The sequence below is a fragment of the Lepidochelys kempii genome, chromosome 12 (assembly GCF_965140265.1).
Source record: "Lepidochelys kempii isolate rLepKem1 chromosome 12, rLepKem1.hap2, whole genome shotgun sequence".
Classification (NCBI taxonomy): Eukaryota; Metazoa; Chordata; order Testudines; family Cheloniidae; genus Lepidochelys; species Lepidochelys kempii.
In genome coordinates, this window is record NC_133267.1 from 28,553,313 (window position 1) to 28,577,070 (window position 23,758).

The following is a 23,758-nucleotide window of genomic DNA, read 5'->3' on the forward strand; positions in this document are numbered from 1 at the left end:
TTATTTTTTGCTGTGCTCTCAGTATTTTGCTTCCATTTTCCACTTCATTCCCCTTTAAGAGAACTCCACCCACCCAAGCTTTTCTATTTCAACTGTGTGATACTTTCCACTAACACAGTATTCACTAAGGTAGGGTTTTCTTAGGGTGATCAGATAGTAAGTGTGGAAAACTTGGGACTGGTGTGTATGAGAGAGAGAGAATGTTCTGAGACTGGAGAGGAACTCATATGGTATGTGTAGTGCTTATGCAATGAAAATACTATACAAGTCATTTCATTTCTGGATAGCTGGAGAAAGTAACACACAAGATACAAGTGAATACACATTAATTTCTCTAGCATTCCAAAACTAACTCATCCCTCTTTCACTGAGATTCAGACATAGTGTAGCTTTTCAAACATAATATACACAGCTGATATATCTTATATTGCTGCATGTTATAATTTCTTATTTGACAGCAATGTGGTGGGCACTATAAAAAAACATTGTCCCAAGGTGCTAACTATATGAATAAGTGAATGGATAGTACAGTTGACATGCACTCTTGTATATATATATCTACAGCATGGATAATATATCATGTTTGTGGGGAAGCTGGAACTTTGCACATGCAAACAGTCTTTAGAGATCATGTACACCGCATGTATACATGCATTTACATACGTAATCAGTATGAACACATGCATCTGTTGTATATGAATGACACTGGAAAATCCTGTTTCCCTGCAATGACTGTTTGCAGGACCTTCCTCCAGCAAATGATGCCAACGAAATCTCTATTTCAGTTTTATTTCCTGTAGGAATGATGCTGACTTTTCAGCTGTCTTGACTGCACACTCTTGCATCTGCACGAACACACACACACTGGTGTGCACAGTCACAATGGTGAATGGTGTGCACAGTCACAGTGTTCAGGAATAATTTGAAATCATTCTCTTTTTTCTGAGGAAGGAGTGGGCTTCATGCTCCAGAAAAAGCCCTGAGGAGCACATACAATTCACCCTTACCTCAACCCTCAGTTTCCTTCCTTTCAGCTCTGCCACAATAATCATCCTTCTAGTCCATCTCAGCCTCCATCCCTCTTCGATGAGACTGAATGTTCTGTACAGTTTTCATATTGCTTTTGTAAGCAGTGTCAGGATGAGCTCCACCCTGACATCTGGTGGTGAGGTGTGGCACATTGTGGAAAAGAACTTCAGGGGCCGATCTCATTTGCATAGAATGAGGCCATAGCTGCCCAAATGGTCACTTTGGCTACTGTGGGATCCCCATTGTCTCTGTTATTGGGGCAGGAAGAATAAATTGTTATTACCCTGATTATGGGAACTGTGCTTGGAACTGTACTTGTCCTTTTGTTATGATGGAGGGATTCACCATCAACTAAGTAGCACTTGCTAGGCAAGGGTCATGGGTTCCAAAACTCTGTGAATTGAGAGAGGTTGGGGACAAGTATTAATACTTGGTGGCATGGGCCCCTGAATGAGGGCCTTACATGCTAATTGCACTTCCTCCTCTCCCCACTGTGGAATATCAGAGCTAATTTTGATTCCATTAGGAGCCTAGTTACAGGCTGCTGAGCTCACTTTGGGCTAATGGTGCACCAGCACTGAGGATCCCGTGCTACAAGCTGAAATCACCAAAGAGCTGAACTGACTAAGAGCTGAAATCACTGAGCGTTGTGTTAAGTAGTGGGGAGCCTGAAGATATATTGTGGAGTAGTTTGTGGGACGGCTGGAGTGCCTTGTGGACAGGCTGGTGGAGCAGTTCATAGGACGGCGGGAGCTGATTGTGGGACGTGGAGCGGAGCAGTTCGTGGACTGGCTGATGGAGCAGTTTGTGGGATGGCGGGAGCTGTTTTTGGGCAGTGGAGCGGAGGCGAGCGAAGCAGTTTGTGGGGCGGCTGGCAGAACGGAGCGAAGGCCTATGGAGCTGTGGGGTGGTCAACTTCAGATCATGTAAGGTGCCCCTTACCTCTTTCCTCCCCTCCTCCCCATCTCCACCCAGGTTGGGAGGTAAAGCTCTGCAGATAAACTTTCGAACTCTGGGGCTGCCATGACCAGAGACAGAGACTTTTGGGTCATTGGACTTTTGGGACTTTGGGTGATTTGGGGTTGCTGGACTAAAGAACCAAAGGGAAAGAGCATGCCCCAATTTGCTTGGGGTCGGTTTTTTTTGCTAATGGGTTGTGTTACGAATCCTGTTTGTGGTGTTTCCCCAACATAACGCCACATTGTTTCTCTCTGTTATTAAAAGGCTTTTTCCTACACTCTGACTATGTGCTTGCGAGAGGGGAAGCATTGCCTCTTGGAGGCGCCCAGCGGGGGTGGTATATATTTGTCCCAGGTCACTGAGTGGGGGCTCGAGCCAGTTTGCATTGTGTTATTGGAATGAATCCCCTAGATATTGAACCCGGCCCTTGTTGCTGCCAACTCTGACGGGCAGAAGGGTTACACTTTGATCTCCTGAGGAGCCAAGGGTGAGAAGGCAGGAGGAAGTCAAATTTGAACGCCTGTCTCCTGTGTGGCAGCATATGGTAGCAGGGCTGCTCACAGGAGTGCACTTGGGAAGTAGGAAATAACTTGCTTTCAATGGCATTTAAGCTGCATTCTTACAAATATGTTTAAAACATCATGAGACCTAAAGGGACACATTTTGGAAGAGAACTCAGGTAAGAACCCCTAGAAAGAGATCCAGATAAGTATGGAGAAGAAAGGTGGAGTACCCAGTGGTTCACTTGTTTTTAAATTTGTTCCTGAACTTGCATCGTCTGTGTAACAGCCAAGAATGATGCCATAATGTACAGATGAGTAAGCCAGCTTAAAAAAAAAAAAGAAGAAGAAGAAGAACCAGGTCAAACTGAACTGATCCCATAGTGTATAATTGAAAATTCCTGGATAAGTCCCCCTTCTGTGCTTCCTTCTCCTCAACTGTTGTCAGTTCTGTGGTGGTATTCGGGGAAGGAACAGTGAGCTAGGCTCCATAGTTCTGTTTTGAGCAAAGGGTGCTTAGAGGTCTGCTAATGGTCTGCGGCAAATGTTCAGGAGAATAGAAAGATGCATTGAATAGAATGACAGATGTGCTGGTGCAGGGAAGGAGGTGAGAAAGAAGAAAGAGGGAGACTGGAAAAATGAATATTCACATTTTTTGGCTAATTTCAGACAAACATCCAAACGTTTCATGGATTATCTGACCTAAACAAAGTTCCCCATCACTTGTCATAATAAAACACAGTACATAGTGTGATGCAGCATGGCAGTGCACTAAAAATAAATTGCACCTGCAATGCGTCAAAAAATTGAGTGAGTGAATTATTTTAGAATAATCCAACATCTCTTTATGATGATGTTTCTCAAAGATTTCTTTCTTGGAAAAAGTCTTTCTTGGAAAAGAGTTTGGATTTTCAGTTTAGTATTTGCTATTATTGCAGTTTTAATCTGAATGTATGTGCTTTCTTTGGGCCAAAATCTGCCCCCAGTTGCACTACTGTATATCAGGAGTAATTCCAATTAATTTGGCCATCTGTTATTTCACACGTACAAAACGGACATATTTCACATCAACACGCATATAAAAAGCATGTGGTACACTCTGTGTGTGTGTGTGTGTCTGTCTGTCTGTCTGTTTCCCTTTCTCCCAAAAGTATTAATTCTATTCCAGTTACAAATTGTTTGCCAAAAGGGACAAAATGTGCTGTAAATCATCAACATCCCAAGTCTGGTATAAAGAATGATGGAGTAACTTGGTAAATTGTAAAGTTGTGATAAAAACCCAAGATGTAATATTATCAAGTCCTACCACACTCTCTTGCTCTTCCCTCCCTCCCCCCCATATATAGAGATAGATATAGATTTTTAAGACACCATGCATGACTGTTAAATCAATGATAGTCTGTCACAAAAATGTTGACTAAAAGGACTATCTTACTAAGGTCAACTACAAATTAGCCCAAAGGGTAAACTCAAAGGTAGTGCAAAAGCTCAGGGAAAAAAAAGTCAATGTTGTAAAATATGACTACAATGTAACAGCGGTTAGAAAATGTATATCATCACTTCCTCTTGTTGCACTACTTGCTCATCTTGTGCATAATCAACTTCTTGAACTCTGGCACTGAGGAGTCACTTAAATAAGGGATTTTTTTCAAGAAATGGAAATTATATATATATCTTTCATGTATATTGTGAATAACCTCAGTGGAGTTTATGAGAATGAAAGGTAGATAGGCAATAATAAGCATGAGAGAATCAGTTAGGATACAAAAGGCAAAAACAACACCACATATTCTTGACCAACATTTTAACTTTTATTGAGGTGTTTTTTTGGGGGGGGGGGAGAGAGAGGAAACTATTGATCACCTTTTTTAAAAAAAAGTTGTAATTTCTTTTGTACCTTTGTACTTCTTGGTTTCAATCACCTTCAGAATTGGAAATTTCAAAATTACTTTTGTTCGCTAAATGGCTGAAGTGTGCTTGGCAGTGTGTGTAGAGGAAGTCATGACACTGTTCCCAAGGAGGTTATAATCGGAGGGTGTATTCCTACCAACATTTTCACTAGAGAGTATACTGCAAACTACTGCAAGTAGTCCCACAGACTTCAAGGAGAGCTGCTTCAATCCAGGGCACTCCTCAAAGTAGCTAGCACGGCTGGTATTTGCAGGATTATGCCCTTAGGCCTGGTTTACACTAGGAAATTAGGTCGGTATAACTATATCATTCAGGGGAAGTGAAAAACCACACCCCTAAGCAATGCAATTAAACTGACCTAACCCCCGGTGTAGACAGCAGTAGGTCAACAGAAGAATTCTCCTTTCGACAAGCGACCACCTCTCAGAGAGGTGGAGCACCTATGCTGAAAAGTGTGTCCCCTAGATGCAGGTAGTGTCTTTGCTAAAGTGCTACAGGTGCACTGCTGCAGCTTTTTAAGTCTAGACAAGCCCTTAGCCTTGATCTCCGTCAATACAAAAACTCCCAGTGACATCAGCAGAATTGAGTCCTAAAACTTAACTATGCAAAGAACTGGGTGAATAATTTATAATGATTTATTAGGGAAAAGTTGCCTCTCTTCCTGTCTGTGTATGGTCTGCAGTTTCTCGGATGTATTTGTTCTTCCAGAGGATACACTGTGCAAACTGCCTGCACACCAGAATAAGGGGTCAGAGCAGAGCCAAACTACACTTGCGGGAGTTGGGGGAGAAATTGCCTCCCAGAGTTCCTTGGAATGCTGCTGCTACATCTTCCCATCGGGTGCTGTGTACTTCTCCCTGCATGCTGGTCCTGCCCAACAGGCTGGGGGGAGGGGCATGGCGACACACTCTTTGAGGCAATATGCACTACTGCATTGTTGGCAGGGCTGCTTGTGTTCTTTCCTGATTCTGTGCCCCTATGTACAGGTCTGTCAGAATCTGTGCCCAGGGTAATTTCTGCAGAGATTCTGGTCTCTAGATCAGTGGTTCCTAAACTTGTTCCTCCACTTGTGCAGGAAAAGCCCCTGGCGGGCCGGGCTGGTTTGTTTACCTGCCGTGTCTGCAGGTTCGGCCAATCGCGGCTCCCAGTAGGCGCGGTTCGCTGCTCCAAGCCAATGGGAGCTGCTGAAAGCGGCATGGGCTGAGGGACATACCGGCTGCCGCTTCCCGCAGCTCCCATTGGCCTGGAGCAGTGAACCGCAGCCACTGGGAGCCACGATCGGTCGAACCTGGGGATGCGGCAGGTAAACAAACCGGCCCGGCCCACCAGGGGCTTTCCCTGAAGAAGCGGCGGAACAAGTTTGGGAACCACTGCTCTAGATCAAACACAGGCAGTTTGTTGCCAGTATTCTGTATCTGAAGTTGAGCTGTGTGTGTTAGGTTTTTTTTGCATGCCTAGGTCACATGGTATTGTTTTTATTCTGGACTGTGTGAACATAACTTTTCAGGTATCTCTACTTTGCAGTTGCAGGTGTGGTTGCAGGACATGTAAACATACCTGAGCTAGCTTTAATCTAGCAAGCGCAAATACCAACGTCAGTGAAACTGCAGTAACACAGACTTCAGTGCAGACTAGTCACCTAAGCACTCATGTCCCTGGCAGGCTTGTACAGCCCATGGTGCCACAGCTTCACGGCTGTTGATACTCATTTTAGCAAGATTAAAGCTAGCTCGGTTTTGTCTACATCTGCTACAATCACTCCTCTGATTGCAGTGTAGACTTATCCTCTCAGACATGTAGACAAGTTCACTCTTCACAAAGTTTTTTTTCAACATTTTTCCAAATGTCAAATTTTGACAGAAAGAAGATCAAAATTTGTGACTGAAATATTTGCAAACATTCCATCTCATTTTTCAAACACCGATGCTTGTGGCACTAGTGCGGATGCATGGCCAAAGCTTATCGGGAGAAGACACAGATGAGAGGTAGTAAGCCAATCTGCATTACTGCCCAAATATTGAGACACTAGTAACCACCACATGACAAGAGACCTGACTATATTTTGTATTTTCAAATTTTGGTAAATTTTGACAAATTCTAGTCACAAGGCACCACATCCAAAGTTTGTCTTGTAGAGTATCAGAAAAATAATCTCATTATGTGATAATATTCTCATAGATGCTTATATTAATGTAATGTAAATATACCTGCTCCCTTTTTTAATTCATTATTGATAGACATCAGAACTTCCTCCTCCCCAAACTTTGTGGAAGAACAGCCTTTAATTCAGAAGTGGATACAAATTTTACAGCTCTATGTAATTGACACATTTGAAATTTGGAGAAGTCAGATTCAGACTCAATTCAGAATCTGAACTTTGTGCCTCAGTCCAAGTTTATTTTAATATTATTATTTTCTTTAGGAATCCGTACCTCTGCCTTTGTTTAACTGCTGAATCTGCAACACTTAATGTTTCTCTGTGAATACAGATGAGCTGTTGCCTGTGGAGCTAAAGTCAATGCCACTTTCTCATGAATCAGCCTGTAGAGGACTGCTGGCTGGATGATTTGACTGTACCCTTTCCCTGGAGGCCAGTGGTCTCTGCTGCCATATGCTTGCTCTCTGCTGGCCTGAGGGAGCAAGAGTTCTGAATCTGCTCCTGCAACCTGGCTCATATTTGCTGGCGTTATCAGGCTTTGAAAAAGACACACACACATACACATGTGCATGGGCGCATGCACATACATACACAAAAAACACAGAATTGAAACTGCAAGGTTGTGGAAAATCTCTTATTTTTATAATGTAACATTTTAAATTAGTGAATTCCTTGTGCATTCAGCAAGGGCTATTTTATTATTGTTTATACATATAAGTGTGTGTGTGTGTACATATGTAATAAATAAAAAAAAATATACACTGCACCTACATGAAGCTTCCTTTGTACGTCAACAAACAATACAGTAATTTTTCTCTTCATGGAAGTATAACTGTGTAGTGATTATCCAATTTTACTTTCTTTGCCTGGGGACCTTGCAATTTCTATGCCTTAGTAGTTCTATATAAAATAGGCAATTCACCTTGTTTTGTATGAGTGCTGATGAAATAGTCAATTGATTAGACAAATGCCATCTTTTAGAAAGTCCTGGACAATAGAACAAGTATTTTCTTCCTCTCCCACAAATACTATTAATGTTCTATAATAACAGCAATGTCTAAAAGGGAAACAAAAATAATGTCTAAAAGAAAAGAGAGTTCTTTTTAAGAGAAACATAAAATATGGTAAAAAGAAAAGGAGTACTTGTGGCACCTTAGAGACTAACCAATTTATTTGAGCATAAGCTTTCGTGAGCTACAGCTCACTTCATCGGATGCATACTGTGGAAGGTGTAGAAGATTTTTTATATACACACAAAGCATGAAAAAATACCTCCTCCCACCCCACTCTCCTGCTGGTAATAGCTTATCTAAAGTGACCACTCTCCTTACAATGTGTATGATAATCAAGTTGGGCCATTTCCAGCACAAATCCAGGGTTTAACAAGAACGTCTGAGGGGAGGAGGGGAGGAAAAAACAAGGGGAAATAGGTTACCTTGCATAATGACTTAGCCACTCCCAGTCTCTATTCAAGCCTAAATTAATTGTATCCAATTTGCAAATGAATTCCAATTCAACAATTTCTCGCTGGAGTCTGGATTTGAAGTTTTTTTGTTGTAATACAGCGACTTTCATGTCTGTAATCGCATGACCATCAGCCACACTATCAGAGGCTTGTTCACCTGCACATCCACCAATGTGATATATGCCATCATGTGCCAGCAATGCCCCTATGCCATGTACATTGGTCAAACTGGACAGTCTCTACGTAAAAGAATAAATGGACACAAATCAGATGTCAAGAATTATAACACTCATAAACCAGACGGAGAACACTTCAACCTCTCTGGTCATATGATTACAGACATGAAAGTTGCTATATTACAACAAAAAAACTTCAAATCCAGACTCCAGCGAGAAACTGTTGAATTGGAATTCATTTGCAAATTGGATACAATTAACTTAGGCTTGAATAGAGACTGGGAGTGGCTAAGTCATTATACAAGGTAACCTATTTCCCCTTGTTTTTTCCTACCCCCTCTTCCCCCTTGGACGTTCTTGTTAAACCCTGGATTTGTGCTGGAAATGGCCTACCTTGATTATCATACACATTGTAAGGAGAGTGGTTACTTTAGATAAGCTATTACCAGCAAGAGAGTGGGGTGGGAGAAGGTATTGTTTCATGGTCTCTGTGTATATAATGTCTTCTGCAGTTTCCACAGTATGCATCCGATGAAGTGAGCTGTAGCTCACGAAAGCTTATGCTCAAATAAATTGTTTAGTCTCTAAGGTGCCACAAGTCCTCCTTTTCTTTTTGCGAATACAGACTAACACGGCTGTTACTCTGAAATCTGTCATAAAATATGGTGAATTCCAGTGCTGCCGCCTATGATGCTACAGACTGTATTCTAATGCTAACAAATGGTCACTTTGGAATTTATAAAGCAGCACATGCAGGCTTTTTAACGGCATCGTCTTATAAGTTGTAGTTGGATAGACCTGCCAAACTTAAAACTAAAAAGACGATTTCCTTTCTTATTACTTTCATGAGTCAAATCCATACAGTAGGTAACATCAACAAGGACAATTTCCAGAGAGAGAGCTTTATCTATCTCAGTATGAAACATTTTACTTTTCTTAAGATCACCACTGTAAGAAGGAAGCATCACAATTCTAAAACAATTAGTTTATGCACAGGAAATGGTAAAATATGCAGCTTATTCGATTTCACAACCATGCTTCCATTGCTCCTCATTATACAGTCGTAAAATGCTGAAGGCTGCCAGCTTGCTCTATTGTCTATGTGCTGTGCAGAAGACAGTTTTCTTCTATGCATAGCAAGCACCTTCCAGATTCTTAGTTACACTTTTCCAGACAATATATATATTTTCCATTTGCTTCACATTATAAAGGCTCATTAGAATGACAGATGAGCAATCTGAAAACATTGCTTTGTTGCTGTGTGTGTTCCGGGGTATTTAATTGTTCAAAGAAAGTTTTTGACTCATTCACAGTTATATTAACATTTCTTCCAGTGTCATTAGATTTCTAGACTATGTACACTTCAAGTACATTAAAATAAATTACATTTAACATTTGGAAACAGAAATTCAAATTCCACTCTGTTATACTGGTGTAAACCTGGCATGACTACTTTGAGGTCAGGACCTCAAAGCAGCAAAATTCTGCTGATGGAGTTTGAAAAGAATTTGGCCCAACATTTGTATTCCTTTCATTTACTTCAAAGAAACCATGAAACTAGGGTATATCAGAATAACTTATGGTGATGTCCATGCAGCTGCTGTTATGATTATTTTGATTTTCCATGATAAGACCATTTTAAAAAAATATTACCAATAAAACTGATTTTTTTCGATTGTAAGTTGTTTGGGATAGGGTCTGTCATTTTCTATAGGTTTGTAAAGCACCTAGTACAAGGGAATTCTGATATCACAGGCTTTTGGATACTTCTACAATACGGATGATAAATAATATTATTAATAATATGAAATTTGCTCTTAGCTTTTTGATAGTATGTGTGAATAGTTTAATAGCTTTTATAAATTTCAAGGCCATAATGGCCAATTGTGATCAAGTCTGATGTCCTGTATAATGCAGGCCTTAGAACTTCCCCAAAATATTTCCTAGACCATATCTTTTAGGGGGAAAAAAATCCAATGTTTATTTTAAAAATTGTCCATCACCGTGATAAGTTCTCTGAAAGGTTAATTACTCACTGTTAAAATTTTACACCTTTGTCACATGTATATTTCAATTTTGATTTAAAAATGAATTCATATGAAACATACCAGTTTCAGAATGTCTGCTTCTTCCACCATATATATAGTGTGGGTAGGTATACAATGTATGTGTGTATATATATACGCATACATATACAATATATTATGGAAGAAGCAGATATTCTGAAATCGGTATGTTTCATATTCTCTACAAAATTCTCAGCAAACAAATATAAAAATCATAACAGTGCCACCAAATTACAGCTGCAAAAAACCTCGTAGCTCATTAGTTTATCTTTCTGTCAATATAGGGGGTTTCCTTACAATACACTATCTAATGCTTCATGCAGTAGTGTGAAATGTCTCAAGTGAAGGGGCTTCTGCTATTTCCCTTGAGGTACTATTCCACATACTGTTAGATCTTGTTGTGAGGAAGATTCCCCTCCGCCCCCTGTCCCGCCCCGGCATGTTATCCTACATTTTCTTAATTATATCCCATCGATCCTAGTTTTACCCCCTTATACATGACTGAATAATGTCTCCTCTTCATCTCTCAAACAAGGTATTTATAAGGCCATCATCACTCAAGTATCTAAATTGTCTCTTGGTGGTAAAGAAGAATAAACAAACTATCTTTTGACCCCCCCTCTCTAGGGGTAGCTTGGTGCAAGATTCTGCACACAATTTTAGTATAAACACTTTAGCTGCTTGTATTCTCTTTCTAGGCCTTTTACAGTCAGTCCCTCCCCACCTGTCATCTCTTACTCACTTTTGAGATGGTGACTCCCATTTTTCAATTGGGCTGGTGCTGTCCTTCACTTTTAAATTTTTTCGACGACTATCTTGGTGTTTTCTCCCAGGCTGTCCCTCATGCTTGGTGGAATTTCTTGTGAATGCCTACAAAGCTCCCTGATTATCCTTATTCAAATAGTTCTTTACAACAATCCTTTGCTTACAAAAAAAAAAATGGTGTGTTGAGACCCACAGACTGTTATCCTGGCCAATACAGTCTCATTGTTTCCTTGTGTTCCTCTGTACTCCGACGTCTGTCTGTGTCCATCTGTTGTCTGTCTTCTTGTATTTAGAATGTAAGCTACTTGGGACAGGGACCATCTTTTTGTTCTGTTTGTACTGCACCTAGCAGCACTGGGTCCATGATAAGTGCCTCTAGGCTCTATGGAAAAGCAAATAATAAATAACAAAGTGGTCACACACTTCATAGCTTCTTTAGACAGAAGTTGTTGCACACACCAGGGGCTTTGTACGTTCCTCTATTCCACCCCATATGCTCCCTGTGAGCTATCTTCCAACCCCTTCTATTTCAGAAATTCCCCCAGTCTCTCCCCTGTCAGGGGTTCTGTGTGTCCCCAATTTCTCCCTTCCTCTGATACCAGCGTTCTCAATCTGACCCTACTGGTGTTCTGTGTTCCCCTGTTTCCCTGCTCCCTCCATTCTAGGCCCCCCCCTTCACTCCAGTGGAAAGGACTCTGTATGTGCCCTATTCTTACCTTCACCCCATGTCAAGGGCTTTGGGTATCCCCTTCCCTTATTCCCGTATTCCCCAATATCCCACAATGAGGATTCTGGGTGCCTCCATTCCCTCTTTCCCTCATTTTGGAGTCTTCTATTCTCCCTGTGACAGAGGCTGTGTGTGCCCCCATTTTCCCCTTCCCTCATACCAGAGCCCTCCTTTTTACGTTATGGCAGGGGTCTGTGTGCACTTCTGTATGTTTCACCCATCTGGCTTTTCTCTGTTTAGGATATTTACTTACTACTACTAATATGTTGCATTTAACACTCCTTATATCTGAGAACTTACAAACAAATCAAACATTAATTAACTGAGTCTCTTTACACTGCAAGTATTTTTTACCTATTTCACAGACATGGAAACTGAGATGCAGAGAGGTGCTGTGCAGGGTATGAGTAGGACTATGAATGGAACCCAGGAGTCCTGATTTCTAGTCCTTTGCTGTAAATTGTTGGACACACAATTCTATTTAGCATGAATTCAGTATAGTAAAAATAAGAAAGTGTACATATATGAATTAAACATATTGCATTCATGGTGACACATTAAAAATTTCAAGGAGAAAAAAAGAAGAGTAAGTTCCTTCAGCTTCAAGGCAGCAATAATTTACATGTCAAGAAGTTATACAGGTTTTTATGAGATTATTGCGGTGTTATTCAATAAAAAATAGTTACCATGACAACAGCTGTCATTCTACCTGTGAGATTATAGAAAAGAAGGACAATCAGGCAAAGGGTTTATTTGGGAACGAATGCTTATCTGACCTAGTGAATACAAACAGCATGTTGTTTTGACCATCGTTGACTACACAGCCATTATCAGCCAGAGTAAAATGCTAGCTGCAGATTTTAAAGCAAAGTGAATCTCATAGAAAACATATCTGTTAGTAAATAGTGGCAAGTACTTTCTTTATGCAAGTATACTGTTAATGCTTAGCTAGAATGGTGATTGGATCTCCTAATCAGTTGGAGATTTCAGCCTGACCCGGTTTGGGGAAAGGAAAGACTACAGAGGATGTTTTGTTTTGAGGGGTTTGTTTTAAGTTCCAGAGAAACCAAAAAAAGCACAGTCCCACAAGACTTCAATATAGTCACATTTCTGTATTCCCCTAGCCATTACAATCTTTCAACAAAATGGTTGCTTCATTGAATATGGATTCATGTAAATTTCAGATGCTGACTATTTGTTCAGTCCTCCAGGATATACAAGTTTTATTTTTTTCCAATACACACATTTCACTGCCACACCAAAATCTTTGCTTTCCTACTCCCCGTGGCAGTGTGTGCATTTTTCTTTCTGACTAATGTGCAGAACCTGCACCTTGACTTGCACATAAAAAGCGTAGCCAAAACAATAGAACAACACTACCCAAGCACACACATCTTATTTTTATGGAGGCTTTTAATCTTAGTTTGTCAGCAAACAGAAGCCTCCTTACCTAGTCATATAAAAATACTTTTATCATTAACTGCGTCTCTGGTTGTTAGCATGTGGCAATGGGAACCTATGAAACCTGACACTAACAGAGCGAAACAATCAGCCATGGTTAACAGTTAAATCACATTAGAAGTGTTCATTAATTAAAATCTGTCGAACCTCTTTGCAGTCCACATTTAATCACAGTGTCATTAGCATAGCAGAAATGTGTCTCAGGAAAGATGCCGAAAGTTTTAAAATTAATATGCTAATATTTTCCCAGACATCTATCTAAAAATGTTTTTGTATTACATACGGCAGTATTAGGTATGAACACAAAAAGGAGAAACAGTGATTACGTTGTTGGACTAGATTATATAAAACTGCTAAATTATTATAATTAGGACAACAGCAAGTTGGACTATAACAGTGGCTTTCTTGTGAAAATGGCACCATGTCAAATTTATAGTCTCTAGCTAAATTAGTTTGTTGTAGCATTGACAAAGGAACAAACGTGCCAAATGCAGTCAAAATTAAACACTAACGGAAAATCCTGGTCTTTTGTTTTCTGGCTAGATTCTGGGACACTAATTTTCAAATGACAAACACTGAGTGCTTAGCTATGCAACCTTGGCATTTTCTCAACGTGGTGGTAGGATTTTTTTAATGGAAAAAAACATACACAAATGCATCCATTGCATATGTATATAGCAATATTTAGGTATATTTAACATGTAACTGCCTATCAATTGCAGAGCAAATCCTATTGCAAAGTTCATAGTCTAAGTTTCTAGTCTGAGATCTGGGGAATTCTGCTGAGTGGGGAGGTGTCTGTGGATTCCACAGCTCAGAGCGGTAGTAATCCCATGTGCTTGTAGTACTTTCCCATCTGTAGGGTGGGGTGGTGATTTTCATAGTCCTGCCTTCATGTTCGCGTAGAAGGAAACCACATGGAGTTGGGCTCCATAACATATGGGGCATGGGGGAAGGTAGAGTCAGTGGCTTGTGAGCTCTGCTAAGATCCGCCTGTCCCAGTTCTGAGGAGGGCCGTCCTCCACAGCCATGGATGGGACAAGATTTGCTTTGGTAAGCACATGTATCTCCAATTAGTGTCAATATGAGCTATATGTATGGGTGTGGCATACCTCACAACTGCCACAGCCCAGATGTAGGATGCAATGTGAGACAAGGATCCAAAATGAGGGACACAAACTGCTGTGTGATTCACTCTGTTAGTGTATATAACTCGTTGTGTAAATCATTTTCAACAATAAAAGTGTTGGGGATGGGACACCACATTTCTATCGAACAGAGGTCATCTTGGAACTAAAAGGAAGTGGTATCCCTTGAGATGTGGTTCAGGAAATATGAGGTATGGTGTAGAGAATAGATCCTGTGGCTGGAAAATATTCTGCCTTTCCAATTCTGCCAGTGGTGTATTAGTTTTATTAGGTAAAAAGACATTGACTTTAAAAGTCACCTGCAAAGAAAATCAAACGGGCTAATGACCTTTTTTCTTTCTTTATGATGTATAAATAAGGGCTATGAGAAAATGGCTTGTTTTTATTTATTTTTTATTCTTTTATTTGAGAACTATAGGTCTATTGGTGACAGGAGAAGAGGTAAAATTATGATATCACAAGAGAAAGGAAGCTGGAGGCTGATCAACAGAGTAGGGAAGCAATTTTGCAACTGGATGAATTGTTTTTGTTATGGCATACTTAGCTCCAATACCTAATGATCACTTGGGGCAGAGGATGCCTTTGTAAAAGATTTAACACATGCACCTTCCAATTAAGGTATGAGAGCTCAGAACAAATATTTCTAAGATCCCTGAAAAAAGATCCTCAGCTAAGAAAGGAAAAAACAGACTTGACATGCCAAATATTCCTAAATGAGCAATAGAAAAACTATTTTTAAACAAAAAAATAAACCTTTCAGATCTTCTTTCTACATCAGAAGGAGAAACTTGGGCAAAAGAAACCCTCAGAAAAGTCTGTGGTTTTGTTCCTTTGTTTCTAAAGATAATATCATAAAATTCAAAAGGAACAACCACGAGGTAAGAAGCACCTGTGAAAGTTCCAACTGTTCTCCAAATGAGCTACATCTTATCCCTGCCCAAGCCACATCCTCTAAGAGTCTGACCACACCCCTACTGATGTAGCAAGCAGGTTACATTTTGCAGCTTCTGCCACTCTCCTAGAAATTGAAAATATCTCTTCTGCTATTTTAGCCTAATCCAATTGGGGTGTGCATCAATCTCTCTCTCTCACTCTCTCCATTGTCACTCGGGGCAGCAGCTACAGAATGTAACCTATTGGGAGGGTGGGGCTGTGGCCAGGTCTGTTCAAGAGGGCAGAAGTAGATCAGACAAGCTTACAAGACTCCCTATCCTGCAAGATGGCAAAGCTGATAAGCACTGGGTAAATTATAGCTAGAGTTTGAATTATACAAGAAAGCCAATATCACTTTTAAATATATGAGATGATTCTAGTTTATAGGGTTTCTTCAGGTTAGCAACAAGAAGAAAGTCAAGGAAAGTGTGGACCCCTTACTGAATGAGGGAGGCAACCTAGTGACAGAGGATGTGGAAAAAGCTAATGTACTCAATGCTTTTCTTGCCTCTGTCTTCACGAACAAGGTCAGCTCCCAGACTACTGCACTGGGCAGCACAGCCTGGGGAGGAAGTGACCAGCCCTCTGTGGAGAAAGAAGTGGTTTGGGACTATTTAGAAAAGCTGGACGAGCACAAGTCCATGGGGCCGGATGCTCTGCATCCAAGAGTGCTAAAGGAGTTGGCGGATGTGATTGCAGAGCCATTGGCCATTATCTTTGAAAACTCATGACAATCGGGGGAAGTCCCGGACGACTGGAAAAAGGCTAATGTAGTGCCCATCTTTAAAAAAGGGAAGAAGGAGGATCCTGGGAACTACAGCCTCACCTCAGTCCCTGGAAAAATCATGGAGCAGGTCCTCAAGGAATTAATTCTGAAGCACTTAGAGGAGAGGAAAGTGATCAGGAACAGTCAGCATGGATTCACCAAGGGAAGGTCATGCCTGACTAATCTAATTGCCTTCTATGACGAGATAACTGGCTCTGTGGATGAGGTGGACGTGCTGTTCCTTGACTTTAGCAAAGCTTTTGACATGGTCTCCCACAGTATTCTTGCCAGTAAGTTAAAGAAGTATGCGCTGGATGAATGGACTATAAGGTGGATAGAAAGTTGGCTAGATTGTCAGGCTCAATGGGTAGTGATCAATGGCTCCATGTCTAGTTGGCAGCCGGTATCAAGTGGAGTGCCCCAAGGATCAGTCCTCGGGCCGGTTTTGTTCAATATCTTCATAAATGATCTGGAGGATGGTGTGGATTGCACCCTCAGCAAGTTTGCAGATGACACTAAACTGGGAGGAGAGGTAGATACACTGGAGGGTAGGGATAGGATACAGAGGGCCCTAGACAAATTAGAGGATTGGACCAAAAGAAATCTGATGAGGTTCAACAAGGACAAGTGCAAAGTCCTGCACTTAGGACAGAAGAATCCCATGCACCACTATAGACGAGGGACCGAATGGCTCGGCAGCAGTTCGACAGAAAATGACCTAGGGGTTACAGTGGATGAGAAGCTGGATATGAGTCAACAGTGTGCCCTTGTTGCCAAGAAGGCCAATGGCATTTTGGGATGTATATGTAGGGGCATTGCCAGATTGAGGGACATGATCTTTCCCCTCTATTCGACATTGGTGAGGCCTCATCTGGAGTACTGTGACCAGTTTTGGGCCCCACACTGCAAGAAGGATGTGGAAAAATTGGAAAGAGTCCAGCGGAGGGCAACAAAAATGATTAGGGAACACATGATGAGGACAGGCTGAGGGAACTGGGATTGTTTAGTCTGCGGAAAAGAAGAATGAGGGGGGATTTGATAGCTGCTTTCAACTACGTGAAAGGGGGTTCCAAAGAGGATGGATCTAGACTGTTCTCTGTGGTAGCTGATGACAGAACAAGGAGTAATGGTCTCAAGTTGCAGTGAGGGAGGTTTAGGTTGGATATTAGGAAAAACTTTTTCACAAGGAGGGTGGTGAAACACTGGAATGCGCTATCTAGGGAGGTGGTGGAATCTCCTTCTCTAGATATTTTTAAGGTCAGGCTTGACAAAGCCCTGGCTGGGATGATTTAGTTGGGGATTGGTCCTGCTTTGAGCAGGGGGGTTGGACTAGATGACCTCCTGAGGTCCCTTCCAACCCTGATATTCTATGATTCTATGAAAATAACTAGAGGGTCAAACAAATCATTGCCTCTGTAGACTGAATTCCCTGCACACACAAGGGACTCCTTGCATTCTTCTACCCCACCCCCCATAGTCCCCTACACAAGCTCCATTTGCCACACTCACATCCCCCTCTATTTCAGGGACAACCTGCAACTCTCCTCGCACCTCCTCCCACACTAAGGGATTTGGGTACCTCGCATTACCCCTTTCACCCATGCAGGGCCATCCCTAGAAGGGTGCAGGGCCCGGGGAGGAAGTGATGGATACGTCACTTCCGGGACTGACCCATCCTTTTTGGATTGAGCAATAGTAAGAGGTCATGGGGGATTCAGCGCAGACACAAGGCAAGGGACTCAAGGCTGACCACAAGCTCAAGGCGAGGGACTCAAAGTAGGCCACAACCTCCTTCACTTCCAGTAAGCTGCACCAGGATCACCCTCATCATACACCCTTCCTCCCCTCAATGCTCATCCATCCCCAGCAACTCTGTGTATCACAACACTCCCATATTCCCTGGGACCCACCCATGCAGCACCTCTAGCTACCCTAGGGAACCCGGCACTCAGCTATTTCCCAGGGAATCATCATTTTCCCCTGAACTCTTCCCTATATCCAGCCACCACTTTCCCTCACAGACACCTCCATTAAGCTAGTCCACCAAATAGCCCTCAGACACCCAGGGCCCTCTCCTAATCACACCGTACCCTCGTCACAGCTGCCAATATTTTTTGTAATTCCATTTTCTACCCCTGCCACTGCCTGAGATAATGTGTAGACACTGAAGAGGGTAGATATACGTAAAGTAATTACAAACATGCAAATTAGCCCCCTACATAATTTGCATAAAATGTCAAGAGTTGCACAAAACTTGACAGCTATGAATCTCCTCATATGGGGCAGTAAAGGGGAGCAAAGTGCATGTAAAGAGCAAAGGGAGACCCTGCACTTAGTGTTCCCATACAGGAGTCAGGCATAACCTGGGTTCAGCAGCACACAGGGACAAAGAGCAGGCATGAGCCATCATTTATAGCAATGCCAACAGACCCAGAGAGAGGGCACATCTTGGTGGATGCTGTTATTCTTTTCCTTGGCAAGCATATCTCAGCTCACAAGAAGCATAATTCAGCCCTCAAACTCTGTCTCACTTTCTCATTCTCTTTCTCTCTCGATATTGTGTTTTTTGCATATGAACTAGCTTAATTAGTGTCATCATTATTTTTTTAAAGTCATTCAAAAGAAGTCGCTGCAACAAAACCATGAAGCACATTTGAGTTTGATTTGATGTGGCTTTCTACACAGTCAGAAGCCAGAGTGTGGTCTGAGAAGGAAAATGAACAATTTCTTGTCATGTCTTTGTTTATTTTCTTTTCTAGACAGGTTAGTGAAGGCACAATGGCAGCTAGGAAGTGGACCCCCTCAGTGATGGGGAGTCATTTCAGAAACAAGAGGCCTTGACTCTGGCCACATCAAACCATTATTGTAGCTGGAAGCTAAAGAAAAAGAGAGAAAAATCCTTTATATTATTACTTTTCTATGCAGCCACTGTAAGTTGGCCAGGTTCTTTCAAATGTGCTTTTTCAAAACTTAAGTGCAACATATTATATTGTATTACTGTATTAACCTTGTATTTCGTATCCCTTTGATATGATTCCCTTTGCAAATGCTTGAAGTCTGCATAGATCTAACCGTAACTTTAAAATGCATTCTATAAAGGAACCTTAAATAATACAACTACTAAAAAGGTTTTGCTTTATCTAGAACATTAGGCTGGTGGCATATTTCTTCTCAAAGCATAATGTTTTGTCTGTGCTCTCTGAATAATGTTTTAAGTCATAACTGATTACTTTTTCATTTTACTGACATCTCTCACTTCATGAATTTCTGTATAGATTTAAACAAATTGATTTTTTTCATAAAGAAACATACAAATCTCTGGCAAGAACTGAAATGTTAATTAAATATTCTTTTAAACTAGGTACCTTTGTTACTAAAGTAACGGCCACAGATGCAGATGATCCAGTTTATGGAAATAGTGCAAAGCTGGTTTACAGCATTTTGGAAGGACAGCCTTACTTCTCCATTGAACCGCATACAGGTAGGTGACCCTGAATTAGGACTCTCCAGGTAACAATATACATAAGAAGCAGCATTTTCTGAATATTTCACTCACTGCACTTAAACACGATATGTAAAGAGATGTCTGTCAGCATTAGTCAGGCTGTAATCTATGAGTATCTGATTCGTTTCCAGTCGTGATCTGATGATGATTTAAAAAAAAATCCTCTATTAGTGATGCTGATAATAATGCCAAAGCCAATACTGTAGAAGTTACTGAAGCAAAACGCCCATTACTGTATGACTAACAACTGGTTAGGGACTGTCTGATTTGGCCTGGGGATTGTCATGAATATATTATATTTTTTAATAAAAGACTTTAGAATTTCTGGCTAAAGACTGTAGGGTTTGGCTTGGGTATTTTAGTGAATATAATGTGTGCTTTCATTTAGAAATATTTGTATTCCTTGATTGGATGGATCTGGGGACAGAGAATATGTTTTATTTGCATGAATTTGAGATGGCTTTATTTCTCATCATTTGCAATGCCATTAGTAAATGTCTGATAATGTAGGTCACTTCAAAGAAGCGCTAAAAAAGCCAACCCCACATTGTTTATTCTGCTTATGCCACATTTAAAGCAAAAAAGCTATTGAGAAATGTTTTGGAGAGATTTGTTCTGTTGTCTTTTTTCCCAATGTTAATTTTCATATTTTTTCATGTTAGTTACTGTAAGTCAGTTGTGCTGGCCTCAGAAGGAAAAGAAAAGTCTAACTAAAATTACCTGAAATAACTTTGCCATTCATAAGTAAAGCAGCCATCTCATGCTTATGCAGATTAAATCTTTCATCAACACCAAAAAGTTCTGTTCAGAAGAAATTATTAGATGATGCTCCTAAATCAGTTAAAATGAGCCCGATTTTTACCTTGCTTGACACACCAATAAATTCCTCTTGGCTTCAGCTGAGTTGCACAAGGAAAACTGTTGTTCATTGACTATAATAAACAGAGGTGTCTGTGAGCCTATAATAGTGTGTTATGCATATAATATGACAGAGATCACTCTAATAAAGTGTTTTCATGTGGTCAGAAGAAAAATCAAAAGCAACCATGGCTATGGAACTGTCCTTTTGCAGCATGGTTTATTAATACATTGTATGCCTTACGTGAATCTCAGGTCTATGAAAATCTCTTCTGAATGCAGCACAATGAAATTATAGTGATTTTCTGTTGCCAGAGAGAAACACGTCCATTGAATGGCATAGGGCAGTCCCCTCTTCCCATTGAAGAATTTTCTCATCCTAGCTGAAGTACCACTTAGTCCCTATATCGTGCATCTGCATATATGTATGTAGGCAGAGGCCTGACCATGCAGAGTCCCTTTTGGGGCCTTAGAACATATTATTTGGTTTCTATAATACCTTTCAAACATAAGATATTACAAAATATTATATATAGTAATGACTAGAGTTAGATATATTGGTATATATCTAGTGCAACAAATGTAGTATTCAGTGTGTTCTGTGCTTCAGACACCAGAATCTTTCAGGAAGAAAAATAGTTTAAAGTGGTCCAGGAGGTAATAGCCATAGGGTAATATAATAAAATGAAATAAAGGAAAACTTCGTTTGAATATCGAGGCAGGGGAACCCATACCTAACAGTGAGATCTTTTATACTGTGAAATTATTATCAAAGTGAAGTAGTAGAATTCCCATTGCTGGAAATATTTGAAAGACCTGGTAAAGCACTAGAAAATAAACTGTACAGAACAATATAGCTTTAGTCAGAGGATGCATTAGAAGACTTAATAGGGCTTTTTAATCACCAATTTCTTGGATTCTCCAAGGAGCAGCTCCTGATGCACATGTTCATAAGTCCTTTAGCTGTTCTCAAGAGCTGTGCAAAACTAGCAGCTTTCAAAGAGGAGCTGAAAAGTGTTTTGTTTATCCAAGGTGAAGCTTTTTCATTTATTTCATTCAAAATGACCTTCATGGCAAAAATCCCAAACCTAAAATGTTGTGAATTTGCCCTCGGTTTATTATTTATATTTCAATTTTTTTTTTTACCAATATTGGCTCTTTTTCTTTCTGGGAAAACTGCTTAATACAAGAAATAACAATTTATCTTCCAGGAAAGCAGATGTTTATTTTCATGAAAGCCAGTAAAATCTCTGAGGATTTTTTGTGAACCTACAAATCATGATTTTTCTCCTGTTTCATTAGTATTACATTTCCCCACCTCATTTCCACTCATCAACAGTGCTATCAGTAGCAGTTCAGTGAGTTCTTTTTATAAAGGTGATAAATCAGTTCTCTAAAATGCATTAACTCATATAGGGTTCAATTGTGACAGATCCTGAATAAGTGTGCTGCCACAGAAGTAGTCCCAGGGACCATATTGTGACCCACAGTCCGGGTCCAGGATTCCTCCTTACTCTATGGGAGAAATAATTTTCCCCAGATTTAAGTTTGGCACAGATTGTATCCCCTTCATCACCAGCGCATCTGATCTGGCTCACATGCTGTGGGGGAGGAGCCAAAACTCTACCCTTTCCCTGCCCACTTCCTCCTGACCTGTGTGGGAAGGGGAGTGACTCCATGGATGCTGCTCTCTGACTCATGTTGCTATGTTTAATATGGCCTGTCAGCACAGAGGAGTGAGAGGGTTCCTTTCTATTTCTGTACACCAGTGCATACCAGATCAGATCATCCTGTCTTTAAATTTTAAAACAAATTGCAGTGTCATGCTGGGGAGTTATTGGGGGTAGATCCTAGAGGAACCATGAGCCATACTAAATATTAAATCATAGAAATGACATCTGCATAACCTTGTTGTCTAGAATATAAAATGGCTAAACAAATACTCATTGACATAAAATTTATCTGGCACATCAAAAGTGAATACTAGCCTTGTAGAAACTACAGCTTTGCACTGTTACTGTTGAAATGGAGTATTCAGGTAGACTAAAGTTTTATAGTCAAGGGGCTTCCAAAGAGTTGCACTGGTTTCAGAAACTGAGGAGGAAATATGCAGCAAGTTTTCCTGATAATCTGAGCATCTGGGAGTAATAGGATTGATAATGCCTGATACACACCAGGACACTTTTATGGTTTGTTGCATTCAGTCTCAGAAAGCCAATAGTAATAGATCAAATATAGTTACAATTTCCTAGCAGTTTGTGGCATTGTAAATTTCACCTTCTCCAGGTAGCGATGAATAAAACATGCAAATGACAGTATTCTCTGTGCATTTCTGGAGTTCAGCAACTTTACAATTTGAATAGTAAAACTTAAAAATTAACATTAGCAGGTGAAGTGGGGGGAGGATGCATATTAACAAAGACAAAAAGTCTGGGTCTTCAGAGGAGCAAGCAGAATTAAAGTAGACATCCTGGGCTCTTTCTTATATGTGTCTAATCTTAGAAATGTGAGTGCCTCACAACTAGTATTTTTTTCCCTTGCTGAATAGGCTAGGACAATGTACTCCTAATACGCTAAGCGTGGGAATATTTGTGGTAGTTTAACTCCTGAGAGGTGTTCAGATGCAGTGGTGATAGGGCACTAATATAACAACTTAGAGTAGTTAGAGTATGATCTTGCCAGAAACAGATGTAAAAATGAAGGAAAACCTTCAGAAGGAGGCAATTTCAAGTAGCGTAGCTGATTTCTGTTTTTTCCTCTGTGGTTCCATTTTCATACATCCATATGAAGTGCAGGAGCTTTCCACATATAATACAGATATTTGTGCACTCATATTATTTCTACAATTCTGTGCCACAGATAAAAGCATCCCTGTATGAATGGATGCATATAAAAATGTGAACTACTTAAAAATCCATATTTATATTTTCCATCCCTCAGATGTTGCAGTACAATATTGTCTGAGATGACTGTCTTTTGAAAATTTTCATCCAGATTCCTCTCTGTGGTGATGCCAGCGCCTAGTGCGGTGTTAGAATGAAGGTGGCTTGTTGCCTCCTCTATTCAGGTTCAGTTTCTGGCACAGGCTAGATTTATGCCTGTTACAATGACCCCTATAGTTAGTATAAAATCACAGAACTGATAGGATCTTCCCTAGTTACATCATCTCCTGCTTCCTTCCTCCTCTGGCCCACCCCAGCCCTGGAATATCCTCGTACACTGGGCACCACAGCAGAGATGGTTAAGCGCAGGGAGACTCGTCTCTTTGCCTTGTGTACACTGTAGAGGCCTGCTGTGCCTGGGGATATTCTTTGGGAAGCCTTAGGGCTG

The 23,758-nt window shown here is 40.7% G+C and overlaps 1 protein-coding gene across 6 annotated transcripts in view; it reads left to right on the forward strand.

Moving 5' to 3' along the window:
- CDH8 (cadherin 8) overlaps window positions 1-23,758 on the forward strand; it is a 196,548-nt gene that overhangs the window by 71,310 nt on the left and 101,480 nt on the right. For all 6 annotated transcript variants that reach the window (XM_073307975.1, XM_073307976.1, XM_073307977.1 and 3 more), the window contains one exon: window positions 19,427-19,546. In XM_073307975.1, the coding sequence (XP_073164076.1) occupies window positions 19,427-19,546 (120 nt within the window). The remainder of the gene's footprint in view (window positions 1-19,426; window positions 19,547-23,758) is intronic.